The sequence below is a fragment of the Mustela erminea genome, chromosome 12 (assembly GCF_009829155.1).
Source record: "Mustela erminea isolate mMusErm1 chromosome 12, mMusErm1.Pri, whole genome shotgun sequence".
Classification (NCBI taxonomy): Eukaryota; Metazoa; Chordata; class Mammalia; order Carnivora; family Mustelidae; genus Mustela; species Mustela erminea.
In genome coordinates, this window is record NC_045625.1 from 62,743,975 (window position 1) to 62,755,962 (window position 11,988).

The 11,988-nt window shown below is 39.4% G+C and overlaps 1 protein-coding gene across 1 annotated transcript; it reads left to right on the forward strand.

The window, feature by feature from the left end:
• The first annotated feature begins 10,285 nt into the window (after positions 1 to 10,285).
• Positions 10,286 to 11,698, forward strand: LOC116570861 (keratin, type I cytoskeletal 18-like). Its single transcript, XM_032308449.1, has one exon. The coding sequence runs from the start codon at positions 10,328 to 10,330 to the stop codon at positions 11,630 to 11,632; it is 1,305 nt and encodes a 434-aa protein (XP_032164340.1). The 5' UTR covers positions 10,286 to 10,327; the 3' UTR covers positions 11,633 to 11,698.
• The last annotated feature ends 290 nt before the right edge of the window (positions 11,699 to 11,988 follow it).

An 11,988-nucleotide genomic window follows, 5' to 3' on the forward strand; every position in this document is an offset into this window, starting at 1 on the left:
GATCCACACATGACCAGAGTGTAAAGGACATTAAAGGGGCAACCCTCTGCCTTCCCCCAGGAGGATCAGTGTGGGCAAATACCACAGGAGTCAGCAGAGTTTGACACCAACAAAAGTGAAGACCGAGGGTTTACTGAATAGAGGGGACCATGATCTTTTGACTCTGGGGTTTTAGATCTGGTGCCACCATTTTTATTTTAATCCTCTAGAGAGGTACAGAAAACCTTCAGGGAACAAAAGCCACAAAGAGTAACAAGAAAGAGCTTACACTGAGCTGGGTCCCCTAGCAAGGGGCAGTGCAACCCTGCCTAGGCAAAGACATGGAGAATCAGCACAGCAGGTCCCTCTCCCAGAAAACCAGCTGAAAGAAGAAGTGAATAGCATGTTTATGAACCTCACAGGACTGTAAAACTCTAGAGCTAGGGGAAAATAGTATATAGAATTTGAGGGTTTTTTTCTTTATGATTCATTTATCTGTCAGTTTGACATCTGACTTTTCTTTTTTTTTTTTTTTCTTTTTTCCTTTTCAACTAGTTTCTTATTTTATCAACTCTGATTTTTAGGATTTTTTTTAACTTTCATTTTTTACATTTACATTTAATAGATATATTCCTCATTTTTGGCTTCCATTCACTGTATTCAATCTTATTTTGTTATATATATAGTGCTTTCTTTACATCTTTGTGTCTTCTAATACACGGACTAAAATGCACTCAGACCAAGTGGATCACCTTGTTTTGTTGATCCTATGAGATTATATTCTCTCTCACTCCCCCTTTTCCCCCCTCTTTTTCTTTTCTTTTCTTTTATGGATTCTGACCTCTTTGGATTTTTCTGGTGTATATTTTGCTAGGGTTGTGGTCAATATTTTTTATTTCATTATCTTGTTTATCCATTCTTCTCTGGGAAAAATGACTAGATAGAGGAAATCACAACAAAAGAAAGAATCAGAGATAATACTGCCTGCCATAGATCTAATAGATATGGATTTGAGTAAAATGTCACAGCTGGAATTCAAGATAACAATTCTAAAGTTACCAGTTGGACTTGAAAAAACATAAAAGACACTAGAGAATCTCTTAGTGCAGGAATGAGATGTAATCAGGCCAAAATTAAAATTGCTCTAAATTGGATACTCTAACAGCTAGGGTAAATGAGACAGAAAAGAGAGTAAGTGACCTGGAAGTTATATTGATGGGGAGGAAGAAAACTGAGAAAAAAAGGAGAAAAATGACTCATGGACCATAAGAGGAGAATTAGAAAAATCAGTGATGCCATAAAATGAAACAATATTGGAATTTGGGGAGCAGAAATCAATGAAATAGAAAAGATAAGAACACTAAAACAGATCAATGAAACTAGAAGGTGGTCCTTCAAAGAATTAATAAGATCAATAAACCTCTGGCCAGATTTACTCAAAGAAAAGAAAAAGTGCCCAAATTAATAAAATCATGAATGGAAGAGGAGAGATCATGACCAATAGTGAGGAAATACAGACAATTGTTAGAACATATTATGAGCAACTACATGCCAACAAATCTGGAAGAAATAGATGCATTCCTAGAAACTTATAACCTACCACAACTGAAACAGGAAGAAATAGAAAACCTGAACAAGCCAATAACCAACAAGGAAATTGAAGCAGTATTTAAAAACCTCCCAAAAAACAAGAGTCCAGGACCAAAGCCTTCCTGAGGTAATTCTACCAAACATTTAAAGAAATAACACCTATTATTCTGAAGCTGTTTCAAAGAACAGAAAGGGAAGGAAAACTTCCAAACTCAATCTATGAGGCCAGCATTACCTTGATCCCCAAACCAAAGAACCAGTCAAAAAGGAGAATTACAGACCAATATCCCTAATGAAAATTGATGCCAAAATTCTCCCCAAGATACTAGCCAATAGGATCCAACATTACCAGGTTATTCATCATGACAAAGTCGGATTTATTCCTGGGATGCAAGGTGTTACAACATTCACAAATCAATCAACATCATACATCATATTAATAAAAGAAAGGACAAAACTCATCTGATCCTCTCATTTGAGGCAGGAAAAGCATTTGAGAAAATACTGCATCCTTCCCTAATTAAAACTCTCTATAGGAGCACCTACGTGGCTATGTCATTGAGCATCTGCCTTCCGCTCAGGTCATGATCCCAGGGTACTGGATTGAGTCCCGCATCAGGCTCCCTGCTCAGCAGGAAGCCTTCTTCTCCCTCTCCCATTCCCCCTGCTTGTGTTCCTTCTCTAGTTCTCTCTCTCTCTCTTTCTTTCTGTCAAATAAATAAATAAAATCTTTAAAAAATAAAATAAAATAATAAAACTCTATAGTGTAGGGATCGAAGGAACATACCTCAATATCACAAAATACATCTATAAAAACCCACAGCAAATATTCTCAATGGGGAAAAATTAAGAGTTCTTCCCTTAAGGTCAGGAACATACAGGGAGGACCACATTGCCACCATTATTCAACATAGTACCAGAAGTCCTAGCGTCAGCAATCAGACAATGAAAAGAAATAAAAACCTCCCAAAAAACAAGAGCCCAGGACCTGACAGATTCCCTGGGGAATTCTACCAAACTTTCAAAGAAATCATACTTATTCTCCTGAAGCTGTTTCAAAATATTGAAGCAGAAGGAAAACTTCCAGACTCTCTTTATTTAGCTAGTTTTACCCTGGTCCCCAAACCAGGCAAAGACCGCACCAAAAAAAAATTTCAGACCAATATCCCTGATGAATATGGATGCTAAGATTCTCAACAAGATCCTAGCTAATAGGATCCAACAGTACATTAAAAATATTATCCACCATGACCAGGTGGGATTTATCCCTGGGATGCAGGGGTGGTTCAACATTTGCAAATCAATCAATGTGATAGAACAAATCAATAAGAGAAGAGACAAGAACCACATGGCCCTCTCAATTGATGCCAGAAAAAGCATTTGACAAGATGCAGCATCTGTTCCTGATTCAAACGCTTCTAAATATAGGGATAGAGGGAACATTCCTCAACTTCATAAAATCTATCTATGAAAAACCCACAGCGAATATGACCCTCATGGGGAAAAGCTGACAGTCTTCCCTTTGAGATCAGGAACACAACAAGGATGCCCACTCTCACCACTCTTGTTCAACATAGTATTGGAAGTCCTAGCCATGGCAATCAGTTGACAAAGAGAAAAAAAGGTATTCATATTGGCAATGAAGAAGTCAAACTCTCTCTCATAGATGACATGATACTTTACATGGAAAATCCAAAATACTCCACCCCCAAACTACTAGAACTCATACAGCAATTCAGTAATGTGGCAGAATACAAAATCAATGTACAGAAATCAGTTGCTTTCTTTTACACTAACAATGAAAATACAGGAGGGGAAATTAGAGAAAGGTTTCCATTAACTATAGCACCAAGAACCATAAGTTACCCGGGAATCAACCTAACCAAAGAGGTAAAGGATCTGTACTCAAGGAACTACAGAACTCTCATGAAAGGTATTGAAGAAGACACAAAAAGATGGAAGACCATTCCATGCTCATGGATCAGAAGAATAAACATTATTAAAATGTCTATACTGCCTAGAGCAATCTATACTTTCAATGCCATTCCGATCAAAATTCCACAGGCATTTTTCAAAGAGCTGTGGCAAATAATCCTAAAATTTGTATGGAACCAGAAGAGCCCCTGAATTGCTAAGGAAATGTTGAAAAACAAAAACAAAACTGGGGGCATCATGTTACCTGATTTCAAGCTTTACTGCAAAGCTATGATCACCAAGACAGCACGGTACTGGCACAAAAACAGACACATAGACCAGTGGAACAGAGTAGAGAGCCCAGATATGGACCCTCAACTTTATGGTCAATGAATTTTTGACAAAACAGGAAAAAATATACGGTGGAAAAAAGACAGTCTCTTCAATAAATGGTGTTGGGAAAATTGGACAGCTATATGTAGAAAAATGAAACTCGACCATTCTCTTACACCACACACAAAGATAAACTCGAAATGGATAAAAGACCTCAACGTGAGACAGGAATCCATCAGAATCCTAGAGAAGAACATAGGCGGTAACCTCTTTGACATCGGCCACAGCAACTTCTTTCAAGATCTGTCTCCAAAGGCAAAAGAAACAAAAGCAAAAATAAACTTTTGGGACTTCATCAAGATCAAAAGCTTCTGCACAACAAAGGAAATAGTCAAAAACACAAGGAAGCAACCCACAGAATGGGAGACGATATTCGCAAATGACAACACAGACAAAGGGCTGCTATCCAGGATCTATAAAGAACTCCTCAAACTCAACACACACAAAACAGATAATCATGTCAAAAAATGGGCACAAGACATGAACAGACACTGCTCCAATAAAGACATACAAATGGCTATCAGACACATGAAACAATGTTCATCATCACTAGACATCAGGGTGATTCAAATCAAAACCACACTGAGATACCACCTTACACAAGTTAGAATGGCCAAAATTAACAAGTCAGTAAACAACGTGTATTTGGGAGGATGTGGAGAAAGGGGAATTCTCTTACACTGCTGGTGGGAATGCAAATTGGTGCAGCCACTATGGAAAACAGTGTGGAGATTCCTTAAGAAATTCAAAATAGAACTTCCCTATGATCCTGATATTGCACTTTGGGGTATTTACCCCAAAGATACAGATGTAGTGAAAAGAAGGGCCACCTGTACCCCAATGTTCATAGCAGCAGTGGCCACGGTCGCCAAACTGTGGAAAGAACCAAGATGCCCTCCAATGGACGAAAGGATAAGGAAGATGTGGTCCATATATACCATGAAGTATTATTATGCCTCCATCAGAAAGAATGAATACCCAACTTTTCTACTAGCATGGATGGGACAGGAAGAGATCATGCTGAGTTTCAAAAGTCAAGCAAAGAGAGTCAATTATCATATGGTTTTGCTTATTTGTGGAGCAAAAGGAATAACATGGAGGATATGGGGAGCTGGAGAGAAGGGAGTTGGGGGAAACTGGACGGGGAGATGAACCATGAGAGACTATGGACTCTGAAAATCAATTTGAGGGTTTTGGAGGGGAGGGGTGTGGCAGGTTGGGTGAGCCTGGTGGTAAATATTACAGAGGGCACGTATTGCATGGAGCACTGTGTGTGGTGCATAAACAATGAATTCTCGAACACTGAAAATAAAGAAATAAATAAAAGTTTAAAAAATTAAAAAAAGAAATAAAGGGCATTCAAATCAGCAAAGAAGTCAAACTCTTCACAGATAACGTGATACTGTTTGTTGAAACCCAAAAGATTTCACCCCAAAATTGATAGAAATGAGATAAAAATTCAGCAACATGGCAGAATACAAAATCAATGCACAGAAATCTGTTGCATTTTTGTACACTAACAATGTGACTGAAGAAAGAGAAATTGATCCCACTTATTTATTTTTTATTATGTTCAGTTAGCCACATAGTGAGTGTTTGATACAGTGTTCAATGATTCATTAGTTAAGTATATAACACCAAGTGCTCATCACAACTATAGCACCAAATAGATACCTAGGAATAAACCTAACCAAAGAAGTCAAGGATCTGTACTCTGGAAACTAGAGCACACTTGGGAGAGAAATTGAGGAAGACATAAACAAATGGAAAAGCATTTCATGTTCCTGGATTAGAAAAATAAACATAGTTAAAATGTTTATGCTGCCCAGAGCAAGCTACACATTCAATGCAATACCTATCAAAATACCATCGACATTTTTCACAGAGCTCGAACAAACAATCCTAAAATTTGTATGGAACAAGAAAAGACCCCAAATAGCCAAGGAAATGTTGAAAAAGGAAACCAAAGCTGGGAGCATCACAATGTCTGGACTTCAACCTATATTACAATACTGAAGACAGCATGGTACTGGCACAAAAATAGACACATAGATCAATGGAACAGAATAGAGAGCCATTTCTATTCTATTCTATAGAATATTCTATATTATTTAGAATATATATATATATAGAATATATAGAATATTCTATAGAATAGAAACGGGCCCTCAACTCTATGGTCAACTAATCTTCAACAAATCAGGAAAGAATATCCAATGGGAAAAGTGTCTTCAATAAATGGCGCTGGGCAAATTGGACAGTCCCATGCAGAAGAATAAAACTGGAGCATTCTCTCACACCACACACAAAGATAAACTCAAAATGGATGAAAGACCTAATGTGAGACGAGAATTCATCAAAATCCTAGCAGAGAACGTAGCAATCTCTTCAACCTTTGACAAAGCAACTTCTTCCAAGACATATCTCTAAAGGCAAGGGAAACAAAAGCAAAAAAAGAACTTTTGAGACTTCATCAGGATAAAAAGTTTCTTCACAGCAAGTGAAACAGTCAACAAAACTGAAAGATAACCTATGGAATGGAAGAAGATATTTGCAAATGACATAACAGATAAAGGGCTGGTATCCAAGATCTATAAAGAACTTCTGAAACTCAGTATCCCTCCAAAAAATAATCCAGTCAAGAAATAAGGAAAAGATATGACCAGACACTTTTCCAAAGAAAACATATAAATGGCCAACAGACACATGAAAAAATGCTCCATATCACTTGTCATCCAGGAAATGCAAATAAAAACCATAATGAGATACTACCTTACACCAGTTAGAATGACAAAAATTAACAAGACAAGGAACAGATGTTGGCAAGGATGTGGAAAGAGGAACCCTTTTAAACTGCTGGTGGGAATGTGAGCTGGTACAGCCATTCTGGAGAACAGTATGGAGGTTTCTCAAGATGTTAAAAATAAAACTACCTATGACCCAGCAATTGCAGTACTGGGTATTTACCCCAAAGATACAGATGTAGTGAAAAGAAGGGACACATGAAGCCCAGTGTTTCAAAGCAGCAATGTCTACAATAGCCAAACTAGAAGGAGCTGAGATGTTCTTCAACAGATGAATGGATAAAGAAGATATGGTCCATGTATACAATGGAGTATTACACCTCCATCAGAAAGGATAAATACCCAACTTTTGTATCAACATGGATGGGACTGGAGGAGATTATGTTGAGTGAAATAAGTCAGGCATAGAAAGCCAATTATCATATGGTTTCACTTACTTGTAGAATATAAAGAATAATATGGAGGACATTAAGAGAAGGAAGGAGAAAATGAAGTGGGGAAACCGGAGGGGAAGAAAAATCATGAGAGACGGTGGACTCCAAGAAACAAACTGAGGGTTTCAGAGGGGAAGAGTTTGGGGGGATATGTAAGCCTGATGGTGGGTATTAAGGAGGGCACATATTGCACAGAGCACAGGGTGTTATACGTAAACAATGAATCTTGGAACACGACATCAAAAACTAATGATATATTGTATAGTGACTAACATAACACAAAAAATTTGAAAAAAAATTCTCAAAAACAACAAGAACCAAAAAGCCCAGGACTAAACATTTGAATAAACATTGTTAAAATGTCTATACTGCCTAGAGCAATCTATACTTTTAATGTTATTCCGATCAAAATTCCACCGGTATTCTTCAAAGAGCTGGAGCAAATAATCCTAAAATTTGTATGGAATCAGAAGAGACCCCGAATCGCTAAGGAAATGTTGAAACACAAAAATAAAACTGGGGGCATCACATTACCTGATTTCAAGCTTTACTACAAAGCTGTTATCACCAAGACAGCATGGTACTGGCATAAAACGGACACATGGACAAGTGGAACAGAGTAGAGAGCCCAGATATGGACCCTCAACTCTATGGTCAAATTATCTTCAACAAAACAAGAAAAAATACACAGTGGAAAAAAGACAGTCTCTTCAATAAATGGTGCTGGGAAAACTGGACAGCTATATGTAGAAGAATGAAACTTAACCATTCTCTTACACCATACACAAAGATAAACTCAAAATGGATAAAAGACCTCAATGTGAGACAGGAATCCATCAGAATCCTAGAAGAGAACATAGGCAGTAATCTCTTCTATATCAGCCACAGCAACTTCTTTGAAGATATGTCTCCAAAGGCAAAGGAAACAAAAGCAAAGATGAACTTTTGGGACTTCATCAAAATCAAAAGCTTCAGCACAGCAAAGGAAACAGTCACGAAAACAAAGAGGCAACCCACGGAATGGGAGAAGATATTTGCAAATGATAGTACAGACAAAACGTTGATATCCAGGATCTATAATGAACTTCTCAAACTCAACACACACAAAACAGACAATCATATCAAAAAATGGGCAGAAGATATGGACAGACACTTCTCCAATAAAGACATACAAATGGCTATCAGACACATGAAAAAATGCTCATCATCACTAGCCATCAGGGAGATTCAAATTAAAACTACATTGAGAGATCACCTTACACCAGTTAGAATGGCCAAAATTGACAAGACAGGAAACAACATGTGTTGGAGGGGATGTGGAAAAAGGGGAACCCTCTTCCACTGTTGGTGGGAATGCAAGTTGGTGCAACCTCTTTGGAGAACAGTGTAGAGATTCCTCAAGAAATTAAAAATAGAGCTTCCCTATGACCCTGCCATTGCACTCCTGGGTATTTACCCCAAAAGATACAAATGTAGTGAAAAGAATGGCCATCTGTACCCCAATGTTTATAGCAACAATGGCCACAGTCATCAAACTGTGGAAAGAACCAAGATGCCCTTCAACGGATGAATGGATAAGGAAGATGTGGTCCACATACACTATGGAGTATTATGCCTCCATCAGAAAGGACAAATACCCAACTTTTGTAGCAACATGGATGGGACTGGAAGAGATTATGATGAGTGAAATAAGTCAAGCAGAGAGAGTCAATTATCATATGGTTTCACTTATTTGTGGAGCATAACAAAAAGCATGGAGGACATGGGGAGTTAGAGAGAAGGGGGTTGGGGTAAATTGGAAGGGGAGGTCAATCATGAGAGACTATGGACTCTGAAAAACAATCTGAGGGGTTTGAAGTGGCTGGGGGGGGGAGGTGGGAGGTCGGGGTACCAGGTGGTGAGTATTATAGAGGGCACGGATTGCATGGAGCACTGGGTGTGGTGAAAAAATAATGATACTGTTATGCTGAAAATAAATACATGAAAAAAAAATCTTCCTTAAAAAAAAAAATTTACCACCATGTAAAGAGAAATTAACTCCAATACTTCTCAACTCTTCCAAAAGACTGAAGAGGAGGAAACAGTACAAAATTCATATTACAAGCCCAGCATTATCTTGATACCAAAAGAGATAAGGACCCTGCAAGAAAACCAAAATGAAACAAAACTATAGGCCAATATCCCTGAAGAATATGAATGCAAAAATTCTGGACAAAGTACTAGCAAACCAAATTCAAGATTCATTCAAGAATCATGCACCATGATCAAATAGGATTTATCTCTGAGATGCAAGAATGTTTCAACATCTGTAAATAAATATATGTAATATATCATATTAATCTAATGAAAGATAAAAATCATATGACCGTCTCAATAGTTGCAAAAAAGGTATTCAAAAAATTCAAAATTCTTTCATGATAATGAAAAAGCTCTCAAGAAATTCTTTCAAGAAATTGAGTAGAGAATAAACATATTCCCCATAATAAAGATTATATATGACAATCCCACAGCTAATACCAACTCAATCATGAAAAGTTGAAAGCATCTATCATCGTAGAGTGAGACAAACCATGAAAGACTCTTGACTCTGAAAGAAAAATATTGAAAAATAATTTCATTTATAGTAGCAAAAAAAATACTTAGGAATAAATTTAACCTGAAAATGAAACCAAAAACTGTAAGATACTGATGTAAGAAATTAAAGAAGACATAAATAAATGGAAAACTACCTCACATTCATCAATTGGCAGAATTAATATTGTTAAAATGCCCAAACTACACAGAATCATATATAGATTCAATGCAATCCCTATCAAAATTCCAGTGGCATTGTCACATAAACAGAAAAAAATTTAAAATTCATATGGAACCATGAAAAACCCAAAACTACAAAAACAATCTTAAGAAAGAACAAAGTCGTTAAGTGTCACAGTCCCTAATTTCAAACTTTATTACAGAGTTATAGCAATCAAAACAGTATCGTACTAGAATAAATACAGACATTTAGACCAATGGAACAGAAATGAGAGCCCAGAAAGTAATCCAAAAATATTCAATGAGCTAATACATATGTATGTATCTATCTATGCAGGCATGTATGTATGTGTGTATGTGTGCATATACATAATGGAATATTATTCAGCCATTAAGAAAAAGGAAATTCTGGCTGGCCCGAGCCCGAGTCCTGGCCTCTCATCTTACTCTCCGAACAGCATGAGCTTCACCACCCACTCCACCTTCTCTTCCAACTATCGGTCCCTGGGCTCCATGCAGTCGCCCAGCCACCGGGTCCGGCCTGTCAGCAGCGCGGCCAGCGTCTATGCAGGCGCGGGAGGCTCAGGCTCCCGGATCTCCGTATCCCGCTCCACCAGCTTCCGGAGCGGTTGGGGGTCCGGGGGCCTGGCCACGGGGTTGGCCGCCGGGATGGCCAGGGGTCTGGCCGGCATAGGGGGCATGCAGGGCGAGAAGGAGACCATGCAAGACCTGAATGACCGCCTGGCCTCCTACCTGGAGAGGGTGAGGAGCCTGGAGGCAGATAATCAGAGACTGGAGGTGAGAATCCGGGAACACCTGGAGAAGAAGGGACCCCAGGTCAGAGACTGGGGGCATTTCTTCAAGACCATCGAGGAGCTGAGGTCTCAGATTTTTGCAAGTTCTGTGGACAATGCCTGCATCATTCTGCAGATTGACAATGCCCGTCTTGCTGCTGATGACTTCAGAGTCAAGTATGAGACGGAACTGGCCATGCGCCAGTCTGTGGAGAGTGACATCCACGGGCTCCGCAAGGTCATCGATGACACCAATGTCACTAGGCTGCAGCTGGAGACAGAGATTGAGGCTCTCAAGGAGGAGTTGCTCTTTATGAAGAAGAACCATGAGGAGGAAGTAAAGGGTCTACAGAACCAAATTGCCAACTCCGGGTTGACCGTGGAGTTGGATGCCCCCAAGTCTCAGGACCTCAGCAAGATCATGGCAGACATCCGGGCCCAGTATGATGAGCTGGCTCGGAAGAACCAAGAGGAGCTGGACAAATACTGGTCCCAGCAGATTGAGGAAAGCACCACAGTGATCACCACACAGACCTCAAAGATAGGAGAGGCTGAGATGACACTCACGGAGCTGAGACGTACCGCCCAGTCCTTGGAGATCAACCTGGATTCGATGAGAAACCTGAAGGCCAGCTTAGAGAACAGCCTCAGGGAGGTCGAAACCCGCTACGCCATGCAGATGGAGCAGCTCAACGGGGTCCTGCTGCACCTGGAGTCTGAACTGTCCCAGACCCGGGCAGAGGGGCAGCGCCAGGCCCAGGAGTACGAAGCCCTGTTGAATGTCAAGGTCAAGCTGGAGGCTGAGATCGCTACCTACCGTCGCCTGCTGGAAGATGGGGAGGACTTCAATCTCAGTGACGCCCTGGACAGCAGCAGCTCCATGCAAACCATCCAGAAAACCACTACCCGCAAGATTGTGGACGGCAAGGTCGTGTCTGAGACCAATGACACCAAAGTTCTGAGGCGTTGAGGGAGCAGAAGCAGGGTATACTTTGGGGAGCAGGAGGCCAATAAAAAGTTCGAAGGTCAAAAAAAAGAAAAGAAAAAGGAAATTCTGCCATTTGTGACAACACAGGTGGACCTTTAGGGCATTATGCTAGGTGAAATAATTCACATAGAGAAAAACAAATACTGTATGATCTTATTTATATGTGGAATTTTTAAAAATCTAAATTTGCAGAAACAAAGTATTATAGTGGTTGTTGGAGTCTTAAGGGTGGGGGACATGGGAAGTGTTGGTCAAAGTTTACAAACTTCTAGTTACAAGATGAGTAAGTTCTAGGGATATAATTACAGCTTGTGACAATAGTTAACAACTCTGTATTA